Below are 16,640 nucleotides of genomic sequence, written 5' to 3'. Positions count from 1 at the left end.
AAAATAAAAATATCAGCGCGCTCAAAATGTTCCTAGCGAAAACAAGGGATCTTCGGCGGAAGGCTGCCCATTCGCACCCTGTGACGTAGGCTCCTGACGTTTCAGAAGCGCGCACTTTTGCGCGTGGATTTTAAAAATTCATTAAAAATCAACCACGGTGTTTTAAAATTCGGCGATGGTGAATTTTTTAGTTTTGAGGGTCAATTAACAATATCCAATAGCCAAAATATGAACATTTAATAGGTTGCAACTTCCCTATTGACTTATTGAAAGAAACGTTCGGTGAACGAACAATTTCGCGTAATGAACCTGTGAATTGGCCTGCAAGATCATGCGATTTAACACCGCTGGATAACTATTTGTGAGGCTATGTGGAGTCTCTGGTTTACACCGATAAGCCATAGACGATTGACGCCTTGGAAGAGAACATTCGCCACCTTATTACTGACATACGGCCGCTATTGCTGCAAAAAGTGAGAAAACTGGACTTTCCAATTGGACTTTCTCCGAGTCAGCCGAGGTGGCCATATGCCAGAAATCATATTTAAATAAAAATGGCAAAGAATCATCTTTCGAATAAAGCAATATTCATGGCAATTAACAACATTTAACTGTGTTTTATTTGAACCTAAAGTTCTCTACCTCTAAAAAAACACCCTTTATATGTATCGTCACCTCAAAGCAACAGTAGGAAGGATATCTTACTGTTATTCCTGAGCTTAGATATCTTACTATATTGCTCTGAGGCGACGATATGGTTAATTAAAAACGCTATATTTGATCAGTTACGTCAATTGTTGGCAGAAGTTTATTTCTCTAAATCAGCGTTTCTTAAATTGTGTTCCGTGGAACCCCCGGGTTCCATAGAGTTCACTCAAAGGTTCCACAAAATTTGCACCTTTTTTTTTCTTCAAATTAGCTATTCTTAAAATCGATAAAAATAAGGTTTGAGTGAGTGAAGCTTTACGCAGTATTTTTCGAATGAACAACAAAGGAAACATCTAAGTGAGATGTGGATTAAAAACTCATTTATTGTCAATGTATGACCCCCGACAATGATATTACAAAAATAAGAAATTTATTGAAAGACATTTAATCATTTTAAGAAATTTTGTGTTACTTTTTGACAACAATAACTGCAACTTGAAATCATTTTCGTTTTTATTGCTAGCAAGTAGTACGACATTTTTAAATGTTGAATTCAAACTATGCAGTTGAAGACAAATCAGGGTTCCATGAAAAAAAATGAGCACTAAAAAGGGTTCCACTAATGAAAAAAATTAAGAAACGATGCTCTAAATGTTTCAACTAGTTTTTCTTTCTCATTGATCAATTTAATTCATTTTATTTTGTGTATTTTAATGTGTATCGGTAACTGAGCAAACATTATCTTTCGTTCTAGATGTGCAGATGGCTACATGGGCCAGAGGTGTGAGTTCAAAGATTTGGACGGTTCCTATCTCCGTAAGTACGCATCATTTGCTGTTCTTCCTGTAGGTTAAGTAGTACCATTTCTTGTAATATTTTCTGTTTTGTGATTGTTGCTTTTTGACTGACAGACTTGTTCTAGATCGGATAAACTTGATTATTTGATGGCGGCATTTAAAATTAACTAGAATCACAACATCGCCACACTAATTGTTTTTTTTTTTTTTTTCCCACGCGAAATGACATTATTACATGCCTGGAAAAAATATAGCTCGTCCTTTCAAAAATTTTGGAGGATCTTTACAAAACGCAAATTAATGCAAACCATTTGCTTTATCTCGAACGCATACATTTTCTGACCTTTTTACCCCACTTAAATATATTTTTTAAATACTCAAATTACAATTTAATCTATTTTCGATTTTTTAACGATATTTTCTCCATGCATTCAGCCTTGCATCATGCTTTTATTTTTTAAAAGCTTTTACTGGAACGAAGTTAAATAAAAAGTGAGCCAAAAGAAGAAAATATGCCAATGGAATATTTTTTTTTAATGACTCGTGTCTTTATTTGTTTATTTATTTCATATTTCCAACACTATGACCATGAACTTGAATTACTGATCAAACTTTAATTCGCATGAAAACTATTCATTTCCTAATAGGAAAACAGAAACGCATCCTACACTTAGTGCAATTTAAATGTGTTCAGTTTAGCATTTTATTATATTATACACAATATTTTCTGTCACTTGTTTTTCAAACACACGGAGCGATAAACTTTGATCCTTACTCAAAAAGTAGAAAAAAAAATCAGTTGCTTTATATATAATGTTCCAAATCGAAAAGAAAGGATTACAAATTACATGTTTATAAAATGAACTACATTGTATTATAATGAAATATTAGTTTTTAAAGGACATACTGTTGTTTACCATGCCTAGAAAAATTGTGTCAGTCAGCATCTTGACAAATGTTTGCTGTTTCATTTGGAAAATATTGTTTCATATTTTCCAAATATGCTGCAACCTCTAAGCAAAAACAGCAGGGTTCATTGTTCTTGAAGCTTAAATGCAGATTCTAAACTTAAGCGAATTCAGTAGCTAATAAAAGAAAACGAATTAATTTCCAACATTTGTCAAGATGATCAAATCATTGGAGAATTTCAATGTACTTTTTTTTCTTTTCATTTGATGTTCAATTGTATGGATGTGCAACTTAGCAGGGCAGGGAAAAAATCGCATCAGTTAAGACTGCACTTATTTTTTTTTTTTTAAACTTATGTATTAAAACTCACTTAACAGTGCTAAGAGAAACAAATAAACATGATTACTACAGGATGTCCTGAAAAAGACGGACTGTTTTCAAAAATTTATAATGGGGGAATGGTTAATGATAAAAAAAATTTTTTTTTCAGAACATTCATGTGGTGGGCCGTAAGTTTCGTCCCCCAGAGTTCCAAATTTTAGCTCTAATTTTTTTCCATAGATGGCGCTGCAGATAGTAAGCCTCTAAGTAAAAAAAAATTATTGGAATTCACCGATGTTTCCTCCGATTGCGACATGTGGTTGCTGCCGGCGGCAGGCATTTTAAAAATATTGTTGTATAATTTTGTTTATTAAAAACATTTTTCGAAAAACTATGGTGTAATTTTCTGTATTTCTTTGATTTACAGTCTTACAATCTGCAGCGCCATCTATTGAAAAATTTTTGAACTAAAATTTGGAATATTGGGAGACGAAACTTACGGCCCACCACATGAATTTTCTGCAAAAAATTTTTTTTTATCATTAACCATTCTCCTGTTACAAATTTTTGAGAACAGTCATTATTTTTCAGGACACCATGTAGTAAGTTCTAGTTGTAAGTAAAAATTTTGGAACGTTAAAGTGCACGTATCTGGTTGTAGGTGTTTGAAGATTAGGAATTAGAGAAAATACAATGACCTGAAAAAGTTCGTTTGATTGAAAGCTACATTTAACATCCTTGTAACCTTTCTGTAATATTTTTTCGACACATTGCTTACAGATCTAGAAGTTGCTGCGTTTACTTTATTTGCAGATCATACATTGTTACAATTGAGTATTTCAGCTCTCAGTTTTACATTTTGCGATACTTAAAGAAAAATCTGCCTTGCTGTGTTGCTACTTGTTTTGGATTTTAATGGTTTTCAAAAAATCTTGTATTTTAACTAACGATAGATTTAATGATAATATCTCCTAAATTACTAAATTTAAATTTTATTACACCTAAGCTTTTGCATTTATAAAGTTAATTATGTAGGTATAAAGTTATGTCAGTAGCATGAAAGGAAGCGATTTCTTATTGTTTTGACTCTAGAACTAAAAAACTTAATCATTTTATGTTGAAGAACATTTATACATTTTTTTACTAGTAGTCTGATTTTTTTCTTCTTTTAGCAATTAAGGTTAATTACGAAAACATTACGAATAACCTCTATTGGTAAATGAATTACTAGTATTAAATTAGAATTTACTTTACTTATTTAAAAATGACTTTACCGTATCTTTGACTTTTAAAAATGAAAATTGTGCTAGTCATAACGTGCATGAGAAATACAATTTAAAAGCAATATGCGTTTATCCGAAATACAGTAAATATCTTTGCTGAAATACATCTCTACTTTTTTTAAAAAACCGTATTGTTAAGAAGTGGAGAATTGCTTTTTAAATTTCAAACAACATTTTTCATATGTTAAGCTTGTATATTTTAACCTTAGAAAAAATAAACAAAGAGTTAGTTAAACAAAATCGAACGTCGTTTTAAATGTCCTAAAACAAATATTTTCACTAAAAATAAATGAACTGTTTCATTGTGATTTTGCTTGTATTGTGTTTTAAATAATGTATATTTCTGAATGATTGACGATGGACAAAAAAGAAGATATATTCTGGAAGTTAATATTATTTGCAAAAGTATCTATCTCCGAATTTCACCTTTATTAAATTAAACTTGAAAATAAATTGCCTTATTTTCATTAATGATTGGAAATACGCTTTAATTACTTAAAATACTAACTATTGTAATGGATTTTTATAAATGCTAGTGATCAATAATCAATGATTTAATTATTGTAATCGCACTTAAAACTCACAAAACAGCAAGAGGGGGGAAAAAAGAACTATCAAAACTTGAAGTATTTGGGTATGTAACTACCTGCGGTCTACCATTTTAGTTTCTTGATTTCCAGCGAGATGATGCTATTAAACACAGTAGCAATCGTAGCTAGGTATTTCAGTTTATTTACTTTAGCAACTATTAATTGCAGCGGCATTTGGGGCCAAATTAAGTAACAAAGGCTATACATACACGGCACTTTTCGATGTTACGTAGATTTAGGGTTAGCTTCAAATCCCACATCGTCGAATAATTAATCTTTTTTTTTTTGAAGAACAGTAATATTTATTTTTACGTTACTACAACTTCTTTAAAAAAATTTTTTTGACAGTTAATTGGGCTATAGGAAAAGATACATACTTATATCACAGCACACTTTATCGTGTGGTTGCTGGAAAAAGATTACCTAGTTTGGGCTTTTCCCGTTGATGTTACAGTTGAATGAATTTAAACTTCATTTACATCAATAAAGTGACAAACTGCTTTCAGTTACGTAAATCAACGTTACGATTTAGTTTTGACCCAACTTAGCGTAACCGGTACGCAATCTGCAGACATTACCTTTATTTATTTTAATTCGAAGTTTTCTCGTCAATCATTCAGGATTTTCTTCCGAGTAATAAATTGGTTTTCTACATGACTGTTTATCGATTAATCGCAGCCAGCAGAGAGAGAGTCATGATCGAAAGGGCGAGCATCGCTGGTGGAGTCACAATAGCAGTCTTACTCGTAGTACTTATCTCGCTCATCTCTTACATTCACATGAGGTAAGTACTTTTCTCAACATCAAAATTTTTTTTGCCATCTTTTTATAACCAGTGGTGTAGTGGTAAATTCTCCAGTGAGAAATACAAACGTCAGGGACGGATCTACAATTTTTCCAGGCGAAAACTTGAAACAACCGCCCTTACCTATTTTTCTTCAAGTTTTCATGTCGACACTCAACGGAAAAAACACAGAAATAGAGAGAAATTGTAGCCTCCGTTATTTTGTCGTTGGGGACAAAGGCCCCGGCATACACGCCTTTAGATCCGGCACGGACAAACTAGCACATACTAGCCACTTGAGGCGGCTAGAGTCGCTGCATTCAACGTCTACGGCAATTCTAGTTGCCAGTGGCAGGTAGAGGTATCTAGTAGGCGTTATGTAGCTACCAGAACCTACGGAGATGATTCAGCGACTGAGGTGGTTTGACCGAAGGTCACTATGTAGACTTACATAGCGACTCTAAATTTACCTTGTGTGGTAGAGCTGCAGAGATTTCAAATGATGGAATGATATGATGATTAAGATAAAATTCTTCATCAGTTCCATCACATTTTTAGTGCAGATGAATCAAATAATGGACAAGTCTTCATCGTTACCCGTATCATCAATCTTTTAATTCATAACAATGTAGCTGAATGCCTATTCATAGCTTTCAGACAAATAGTAGGGGCATAATGACAACTTTGACCTGTTAATTTGAGTATTGCCGCATTCATTCGCAAACTGCACATCATTTGTTGCACAAAAATAGCATGAAAAGAAGCATAACTCGTAAGGAAGGTCAAAGAGATTGGGGAAAGAAATCAAAACAAGTTTTTAAAAAAATGATAACTTTAAGTTAATTCCTATTTTGGTGAATTGATTTCCTGCTAAATATCTAATGTAAGAAAAAAAACAATTCTCCCATATAAAACTAAAATTAATTAAATTTAGTTAATGAATTAATATTTGAAAAAACTGTATTAACATCAAGTATCCACTAGGATAATCGGCACCAGTAACAGATATGCTTAAGACATTGCTCTCAGATTAACTCAATTGTATGAGCCTTTTAAAGTTTTTAGACTTTTCAAACTATTTTTCTCTAATGCAACTACATCTCTTCTAAAGTTTGCTGCTTCTGAATCCTCTGAATTAGTTAATTTTATGTTTCTTTGCTCAATTTCGAAAAAAGGCCCGAACCCCAATAACAGACAGCGAAAAATCTGATGATACCCAGTAACAGATAGAATGCTGAAAGGATGAGTGATGGACAAAATTCCTTTTTTATCTTCAAAATGTGCTAAAGTTCTTTATTTTTAAAACTAAAACCTTATTAAATTCAAATGAACATGAAACAACAGCTGACTCCGTGGTGGCTGTTCATAGCTTTCCCCCACTGCTTTGTAAATACCAACTGGATCATAAAATTACTCTGATAACACAAGATGAGCGCATCGTATTCATGGGCCACATGAACATTAGTTTTACCCGCCTAAAATTCTTATTATTTAAATCCAAACTTACGAATGTCTGTTACTGAACCCTTGTCTGTTACTGGTGCCGTTACCCTGCAAGATTTTAAAAAATGCATTTGAAAGTGGGTGAATAAAAGTGTTTTATTAACGATTAAAATTTTGGAAAAGGTATATAAATATATACAGGGAGAGTGAACTAACAATACAAATTGAAAAACTTTTGCACCACAAAGTTTAAAATGTCTAACAATGCTCTGTACTATAAAGTAAGAAATAACAACTTCAGAAAAGCCCAAATTCGCAGATTGCTGCAGATACGTGTTTCGGCGTTACAGGGAACGCCTTTTCCAATGCAAAAAGTAATGAGCTTACGGATAAAAGACATCAGACAAAAGACAAGAGCAGAAAAGCATACAGCTTAAAAGATAAAAATAGCGGATTAGCCAAACACCAATGAGAAAATTATAAACCGATAAGGAACCAAAAGGAATGCAAACAAACGCCAAGAGCTCTCTCTGAGATACAGAAAGCCGAAAGACAGAATTCACTTGGACAAAGATTAAGCCAACGCTTAAACAAAAGGAAAATGTCAATAACCGTGAACCGCAAGAAAGGAAAAGCTGTATGGAAGAAAAAAACACCAAGAAATGGAATAAACAAAAACAAATTTTCGAAAAAGGAAAAAATGAAGATAAATAGAAGAAAGAGCGGGGAGTGTCAACCATGACAAAAAAGTGGATGGGGAACGGACAGTGTTAAAGATATGGGAGCCAGACATTGGAAAAATACGGAAATGCTTTAAGATCATTAACTAAGTTAGAACTGTTTTTCAAAATATGGAAAGATTCCCAAAAGTCAAGATCTGATGAATTGGGGCATTTTTGGATAATCTGATAAGAGTTAAAATCAAAAGAGTGATTCGAATCCCAACAATGTTGAGCAATACTGGACTTAATTGTTGTTTTTTTAAATAATTTTGATGCTCTTTCAAGCGAAATTTTAAAGCACGCCGAGTCTGTCCAATATAGACTAGTTTACAACTACAATTAATTTTAAACGCCGTGTCTGCAGTAATCTGCGAATTTGTGCTTTTCTGACGTTGTTAATTCTTACTTGAGTGTTCAGCAAAAAGGAATTTATTTATCTTAATGCTCTGTATTGTTTCAAGAATTCGAAATCCAAAGTTACATTACTTTATGTACCAAATCTGATAATATTAAATCTTTCAACACACCATAAACTAAAGTGTATGTAAAAAAAAACACTACTCATAATATCATTTAAAATGGTACTGTGTAAACACTTAAGGATTGGGAATACTATTGAGGCAATTCGATTTGAATAAGCTCATTCCGTTGAAGTGGTGTTTAAAGTTTATATAAAGCATCTGTCAGTTTTACCTAATACTACAATGACAAACATATAATATCAATGATGATAAATGAATAAAGTGAGGATCTTACAAATGATGCTGAACTAATAAGAACATTATGCATTAAGCATTATTTTTCGGTTTTATTATTATCACGTAATTAAATATGAGATACGTCTTTCAAAATTAGATTTTCAAACAATGGTCTAAATTTTCTATAATATCTGAATATCGATAATGATAATGGAATCCAGTGAGGCTGGCGAATGATGCTTAGTAGTCCTTACTAATATTATAAATGCGAAAGTGACTTTGTTTGTTTCTAATTCTTTCACGCCTTAACTAATCAACCGATCATCATGAAATTATTTATACATGTTGTTAGGGGTATCGGGGTGAACATAGGGTACCTTTTATCCAGAAAAAGAAGTTTGATATTCTGAACTCACCGGTTTAGTTTTCATGCAGTTCATGTTTTTTTTTTTAAATCGTTCTTGGGATTGTAAATTAAAAAAACAGAAAATCGTAATTTTAGGACCCGGTTTCGTAGCGTCGTAGTTTAAAGCTGTAATTCGTAGACGATTTTTTCGTAGCAGTTGGCACTTCTGGGTATACAATCCAATAGTTTATTTTTAGCATGCAGAATATTTCTGAGCGATCAAATTCAATGGGACAATCTTTTTACATAGCATTACTTTTTTTCGTACTATGCAAAAACTTTAGTGCACAATATTGTGAATCTTTGGGACCAAATCCAACCCATCTACATATGTAAGAGTAGTAAATTCCATCTTAATTAGCTTAATTGGGACCGATGCTAAGCCAGTTGAGGGAAAATATGGTTAAAATGGAAAAAGAGAGAAAAAGAGTTAAAAAATAAAACGTACACATGTAATGGAATGCACTTTTTTTCGTTATTTTTGAGATTTACAGTTTAATCCTATAAATTTGGTGCTCTGAATTGGAAGACAGGCTATATAAAGTACTTTATCAGCTAGTACTGTAGTTGGAAAAAAGTATTTGGTGGAACTCGCCTTGAAGTATAGCGGAACCTACCCCACCAAAAAAAAAAAAAAAAAAGTGGTTTTAAACCAATTTACATTGTAAGCAAAATACCGACACCCAGTTATGACATGAAATTTACATTACATTTGCATTACTTTTACAATAAAAAATCAAATTGTAAAATTTCCCAACTACAGCACTGTATCACTTCAATGAAATTGGCGATTTATGCCCCTCCCCCCAGCTGACTTTCTAAATCACCGGGTATTACTGTACAAGAAGAAATAAATATCTTTCTCGGTGTAAAATGTGTCCTTTAAAGTTCTGGTTAAAGCGGAGGCAGATTAAGATGAAGTCTACTGTACTAAAAATTGCAAACTAAATAATCCTGAATTAAATTCAGCCTTTTCGAATTTTCAAGTGTGCTATCAATCAAGTGCAAAAAGGGCGGCTAGACCACATAGGAAAACAAATTTCTCAGGCTTGTCTAATCGAAGAAAAAGAGACCATTTTCAATCCACACCCTTTTCTTCTAAGTACCTGGCGGGGATTGTTATGTGCTTCTGTCTGTATGACTTCTTTGTGCATGAGCTCATCTTTGACTTTTGTGTGTTGGCAGGCGGCGTTGGCGGCGGAAGTACATCGCCTACTATCAGGAGGAGGAGGAGGAGGAGGGGACGGAGAAGAGTCCGCACCCCCATCTAGTACAACAACAATATCACCTCACGGTCAGTAGATTTTTATTATCTTCCAATTTATTTCTGCCTTTTTTTTCTGTTGTCATTTTTGTAAACCTTAGGCGTTTGGTTTATTAGCTTTATTTTAGCTGCGCACAACTGTTCTAAAATGGTTTCAACATTTAATCAGGTATCAGTTGCGCTAAACAAAGAGGATCTACAACTTGATTACAACTTGAACACAAATGCAGGCAGTTGACTATACTTCAATATAGTATTTACTGCACATTTCTTACACATAACTAACTGTAAGAAGATAGTTTCCTAGCAAAACTTTTCGCTGAGTCTCAGTCATACTGACTTATTGACAACGAAGGGAAGGCATGCGTTTTTACAAGTTAATACTGCATAAAAAGTATGGAGGATCATATTATGAACAATTTCTGTAGATAGTGTATATCGCAATCATAAGAAACGTATATAAACGGCGTGATGTTGCCTTTTATTTGAACAAGTTTGTTGAACTAAATTTTTTCCAATATGGATCCATGTTTCTTTATGCTTGCTCTTTCAAATGAATTGAAGAAAAAAATTTAAGTTACAGATCAAGGACTCCTAGGGGTCTGAAAACACCTGTTAAGTGCTAAAACATTAAACAGTTAAGGAATTTATGTAGTATGCCAGCTCTTACGAACGGGTATAGGCACCTGCTAGGAGGTTAAATGAACGATGGGAAGACTGCCACTAAATTACCTTACATCCTGACACCATATTACACTGAGGACCGGAATTCTAAACTATTGCATCCTAGACTAATAGATTAGGTAATTATCTGCGAAGAACTTAGGGGGAAATCCTTCCGAAACCAGAAGTACTGAACTTATTCGGGATTGAGTTTACGTGTTCAATGTAGTAACACGTACTTCATTGAGGACCGAATGTTTGAAATTTGGTTTCCTGGAATCTGGAAGAAGTTAAGGGATAAATCCCACTAAAGATGGAAGTATTTGGATCAACTTATTCGTGCGTGTCATATACTTTGTAGGGAAGAGTAAATGTACTCAACATACTTCAGGAGGCTCGAACCAAATATATACGCGGTGTTATGTTTAAGATCGAAAGTTTAAACTAATTTTATTATGTTACAAATTAATACATGATTATCTGACAAAGTTTTGGAGCAAATCCCAGCAGAAACTGAAGTATAAGGCTAAAGTTTTTAGGAAGTAGTTAGCGCGTTTTGGTCCCAAAGTTCCCACATCGTAGTTGATATGTATACATAAACCTGAGATCAGGGACGGATACAAGGGAGGGGCGATCGCCCCTCCCTTGAGGGACTCTCCACCGGCAATTTTTCGAAAATGAAGTTCAAAAAAGGCAAATTTAGACGAGTTTCATTGATCATGGGAGAAGGGAGGTTTGGGACCCTATCTCGGAACTGTTTCGGAATTAAAGTCCAAAACCTTTGTGATTAATATTTTTAAATCAGTATGCATAGTAAAAAGTAAGTAATAAAAATCAATCGCACCTCCCTTGAAAAATGTCTGGATCCGTCGTTGCCTGAGATGAACAATATATTTAAGATACAAATTTGCTGTTGAAATGAACAATGAGTTCTGAAGCCTCAGAAAACTGTTCGGGATTTGATCCTAAATGAGCTGGCTTCGGGTGAGGCAAACAAAGTTGGAGATGAAGAAATAAAAATAAAAATTATTACATCTGTTTTCTCTGTCAGCCAGTGTAGTTCGTTCTTCCAAACGTTCACTTTATTGAAATTTTATAACTAGATTAGAGCAATGCATTTAATTAATTCTGAAATCTCTGTTTTCTTAGTTCCCGATTCCTGAGGCAAGGACGAAGAGGAACCATCATCTTCAATTCCAAAGTTCGACGCCCCAACAAAGAACTGAAGTGGCCACCATCAGCCAATCACGTTTTCTCGAACATTGCCATCCTCAACAACAGTGATTCTATCATGGAATCTTCTGCTCATCGAATATCGATTCCTCGACTTCACCTTCCGCTCCTAAAACAGTTGCTTCGTTAACTATTCGATTTCTAACTTGTGATATTTCGGGTACTTCTCTTCTGCCTAGATATTCTTCGGGTTTTCGGGTATTGTTACTAATCGAGCTTATCGCTGGAATTTGCTGGTTCTTTACTTTCTAGATAGCCAATGATGTAAATTTTGGGAAGGATTTCTGACGAGTTTAAAGTTTAGTTTTAAGTCTGTTCTAAAGCAAATAAGGTTGACTTCGAACAATTCAGCTTTTTCAAAAAAAAAAAAAGTTTAACGACCGGCTAAAGGTATAAGATAATTATACATTACCTAAAGTTATACATACCACAGTTTATACTTAACATTCGTTAAACTATTGCATTTAGTAAAATAAAGTATACAACCTGCTTATGTTTATTACTTACTTTATTTTTATGTACAGTAGTTTATTATGTTATTACTCCTGTTGCTTATAAATGATCATATCAAGCCCCCTGATAATAGTAATTGAGTAAAACCTTACATTTTATCTTTTGTCAGTGAAAGTATATAAGCAATAAAATTTGTATTTGAACAAAATTACACTTGTAAATGTATTCAAGTGCAATGTTATAATTTTCAAAGTTAATTAATCGTCCCCCAGTTTTAAATGTCGCATTTCAAAAAATCACTTTTTAAATAAATAAACTAACGTAATAAAATAAACTTTTTTCCCCTCGCCTCAAAACAAAAAGAAAAAAAAAAGTATAAAAAATCAAAGGAAGTCTTTTTGAGCTGAGAAACTGAAAAATACTAGTTTATGTCATAAAAGAAATATTTCTAAAAAAAAAAAAAAAAAAAGAAAGAAAGAAAGAAAAAAAAAAAAACGTTGTTATATTATTTTGTTGGAGTCTTGAAATTTTCAACTGCAACCTAAGCTGAAAGTGTTTTGATCAACCTCATAGTAACCTTAATACGTGTCATAAATGTGCAATACTGTTAGTAAAGGGTAGAAGGGATCAGTTAAAATTTCATATAAAGAGCTTAAATAATTAGACTGAGAACATCTTTCTTCTTAAAAAGAAGTGTTTGTAAATGAGACTAAATTTTTTTACGAATAATCTTTAGCTACTTAAAAACTGCCAAGATATAAGATATAGTTTTTATGCTACGGAATACCTCGTACCATACCTGTTTGGAAGTAACAAACAGACCTCAGTGATGAAACTTAATAATGATTTAAATGATTTATCTTCTAACTTCTTCAAATTCTATCGAAAAGCTATCGCGTTTCTTTACAAATGTAAGAAAAGTAAACTGAAGCAGCTGTTTTACTGCGGTTGGTGAAAATTTAATTTTGATGTGATTAGTGTCTAAGTCAATCGAAAATCTACAAGGATAAAAAAGAAAAAAAAAACTGTACAAAAAAATATTTAAAAAAACTGCAGAAAAAACTGTGTTCTGGTGGCTAGTCCTCGCTGCGGGCAGCACGGCCCCTGAAAGTTGTTCCTTGACATCCTATAAACTGCTTTTTTGGATGTTCCCCTCTTCGTGCGTCAACATAAAGACTGATTTCCGTCCAATTTTCAAAGACTGAATAAACTGTGCAAGAAATACAAAGAAACTTTGTTTACCTTCGTTCTTTTTTGCAAGCCATTTGCCGTTCCAAGTGGTCCATTCAAGTTGTTGTTGCCATAGTTTACAGATTGATGTGTTTGACCTCACTTGCATTAGAGCAAGTTATTAATATGCAAGCTCATTTTAGATTAAAAAGAAAACGTGTTTGTTGTTACGGATGGAAATATTGCTTTAGTATTGCTTGAATATGTTACATAAATTCTGAAGAGATGTTTCAACTAGCTATTATATCCTTTCGAATTGGTGTGTTAATGTCTAACAGGAAATGTTTCTTCAGTATTGCTTGCATATGTTACATTAATACTGAAGAGATATTTCAACTGTTATTCCTTCGAATTGATACTAATATCAAACAGCTGCGAAGGGTAACTTATTTTATTTAAGAAACAACCGAACCCTATTGATAAATCAGGTGTTGTGGCATTTCTACGTAATGCGAAGTTTCAACAAAAGCTTGTGTTTTGCTCTAAAATTGCTAAGTTTCGACTGAAATTAAAGAAAAGTTGTCAACTGATTTATTTGTACAGATATAACATAGACTTTTTTTTTAAACGAATGCGCCACGAGGCGCCAAATAGTTACCAATTCTTCACAATTGTTATTAGCAAGATGCAAATTATGATGGAAAGGCTCTTTATCCAGAATTTATAAATTATGGTTGTGGAACAAGACATCAATATTTCTGCACTTCTTGTTTTTAAATTTAAAGTCACAACTTATCGTCTGCATTATAAATGCTCAGTGTTAAGCAAGTGTTTTGTTATGAATGTGGAACAATCTTACATTAACGCAGTAAACAGCAAAAAATCACGTTTTTCTTAAGAATTATGTCTGTTCAGATTATATGTTCAGTTGCAATTCTAAAACCTTTACACTATGTGATATTTCTATTAAGATTTTCCGCAAATACTATGAAGGTAAAGTTGTTTTTCACTAACACGTTGTTTGCATTGTTGAGCCAAAAATTGTTTGATATTATGTGCAAATAAAGCATTTTTAAGAAAGGATCACGGGACGAGCATTAGACTTTAGCGCCATCTATTGAACGAAGTCAATATGACAGGGTATAGCCAAAGGTCGCTACTGCATTTGGACAGTGAGTTTATAGTAATTGTTGACGATATTTTTTTACTCGCTTTTTTATTTCATATGGAGCGCAAAAGACTAACGTGGTGTTCTGTTTTTACTTTCTGCGCTTTCTACGTTATCAATTAAGAGATGAAAAAAAAATCTGCTGCTGTATACATTCCATTCTATGTGTATGATAGTTTGAAGATTTTAATATAATTTATCTGTTACCCGCGAAATAATTTCCATAATTTCTGCAATGGATTATATTAAAGCACTTAATTGATTAAATGTTTTGTGTGTGTGTGTGTGTTTTTTTTTTTTTTTTGAACCATTGTCTTATTTCACATACTGAATGAAAACAAAGATACAACAGAATAAATACCACTTAAATGTCGTTCAAAGCGACTTCTATGAAAAGCATATTCAATGGTCTTTCTCTAAACAAAAGGCAGCCAGCGAACATGGCCATTTGAAAAGACACGCCGGTGCATGATTGGTATCAAAGCAAGCAGATTGGTGGCTCTCTTACTCGGGACTACTTCAGGCAGGACCAAACTGGTCTCACCCGTCTCTTAAGTGGGCATTTATCAACAATGACTTTTATCAACGGTATTAAACAGTTCGAACTTTGCGCCAAGTGTTCATCTGCACATGCCTCTCCTGCCCACATTTTATCCTGTTTGGTCTTGGACTTCCTCAGGGTGAATGGATTCATGGACCTGCTGATCTAGCTCTGCGGATCTCGGGGATGAGAAACAACAACAGCAGCATATTCAATGTATATGTAAGTAATAATTACAAACATGCTGTTTCAAGGTACAAGTGCAGAAGACTCGTCAAACAGATTTTGCCTTTATCATGAACCCGATACCAGTGGCTAATATATGATTCAATTTGGGGAGGGGAGGGAGGCAATATGACCAAGATTAGCCACCCTCCTCCCCCACTCTTTTTTTTTGCAATCAAAGTTTCTAGAGCGGGAAGCACTAATGCCAGATCATCAACTTTTGCGAGATGAAGCAAGCTTGAAATTGCCGATCTATTCTTTTTTTTTTAAGTTTCTATATCAACTTCGGCCTTTTTAAGTAAAAGGAGGAATTCCTAAAATGTATGATAAGTTTAGTACTGAGAAATTCTTTTTGCGTAATTTATTGCATTGAAGCCAAGCCAGATACTTACTGTTACGAGAAATTTCAAGATGTCTTTGGCTACATCAGAAGAAGGACGCAGGTGGGAGACATCGAAGGAAGGCGTCGGGAAAGTTTTCGAAATCGAAGTTTTTCAGAATAGCAGTTAATTTTAAGCTATCTTTGTTAAACGTTAGGGGAGCAGGTAGAACTACGTAGAGTGAAAGGAAACCTCTTTGGAAACTGAAGTCAATTTTAGGCTACCTTGGGAAAGAAAGGTGCGAGAAGCCTCGCCGGAAAGATTAATTATTAAACGCGCAATTCCATGCCATCTTTGGTGACGTTTTGTAAGCAAGGGCGGAAAGGGATCTCCCTCCAAAATTTTACAAATGAAATTTTAAAAGCAGAATTTCAGGCTATCTTTAAATAGAAACGTTATGGAAAGAGAGGTGGATAGGCAGGGGTGCCCCCCCCCCTGAAAGTAAGGGCGCACCTCCCTAAATGTTGCGAAGACCCTCCCAAAGTGAGAAATACCCCTTAAGCCCCCTCTAAAAATTTCAATGGCACAGTCTGCGCCAGGACCCCCCTAGGTGGGCCCCACTGGGTTAGGGACCCTCCCTCGGAAATGTTTTGAAATTGATGCCCTATCGACGCATAAATTATGTTTTGGAGAAGTTAGAAAAGTTGTCTACTCTCATTTCCATAATGCCTCAACACGGAAGTCTTAAAAAGCATAATTTTAGACTATGTTTGGTAACGTTAGAGGATTTTTTTTTTTTTTATGAAACTAAAGTCAATTTTTCGCATTTTCTTTCTTTTTTTTTCTTTTTTTCAGGAAATAGTTTAGGGGTTCTCCCGCGGAAATGTGAAAAAAACGAAAATTTAAGCTAATTATTAATTTTTAGGAACATTTTGAAGATTCGGGGGCTCGCTCTGGAAAATATTCGCCGTTGAACTCTGGTTCGGAAAGATTCGGTGATCT

General features: G+C 33.9%; 1 protein-coding gene across 4 annotated transcripts in view; it reads left to right on the top strand.

Moving 5' to 3' along the window:
- Nucleotides 1-14,814, top strand: part of LOC129225530 (protein spitz-like) — a 244,122-nt gene extending 229,308 nt beyond the window's left edge. For 3 of the 4 annotated variants that reach the window (XM_054859964.1, XM_054859962.1, XM_054859965.1), the window contains exons 4-7: nucleotides 1,403-1,464; nucleotides 5,227-5,332; nucleotides 9,787-9,895; nucleotides 11,678-14,814. In XM_054859964.1, coding sequence (XP_054715939.1) covers nucleotides 1,403-1,464; nucleotides 5,227-5,332; nucleotides 9,787-9,895; nucleotides 11,678-11,812 — 412 coding nt within the window. In that variant the 3' untranslated portion in view covers nucleotides 11,813-14,814. Of the gene's footprint in view, nucleotides 1-1,402; nucleotides 1,469-5,226; nucleotides 5,333-9,786; nucleotides 9,896-11,677 lie in introns of all 4 variants that reach the window. The other variant, XM_054859963.1, reaches the window with a different exon arrangement.
- The last annotated feature ends 1,826 nt before the right edge of the window (nucleotides 14,815-16,640 follow it).

The sequence above is a fragment of the Uloborus diversus genome, chromosome 7, assembly GCF_026930045.1.
Source record: "Uloborus diversus isolate 005 chromosome 7, Udiv.v.3.1, whole genome shotgun sequence".
NCBI classification, from domain to species: Eukaryota; Metazoa; Arthropoda; class Arachnida; order Araneae; family Uloboridae; genus Uloborus; species Uloborus diversus.
This window is presented reverse-complemented; position numbering and strand designations above follow the sequence as displayed.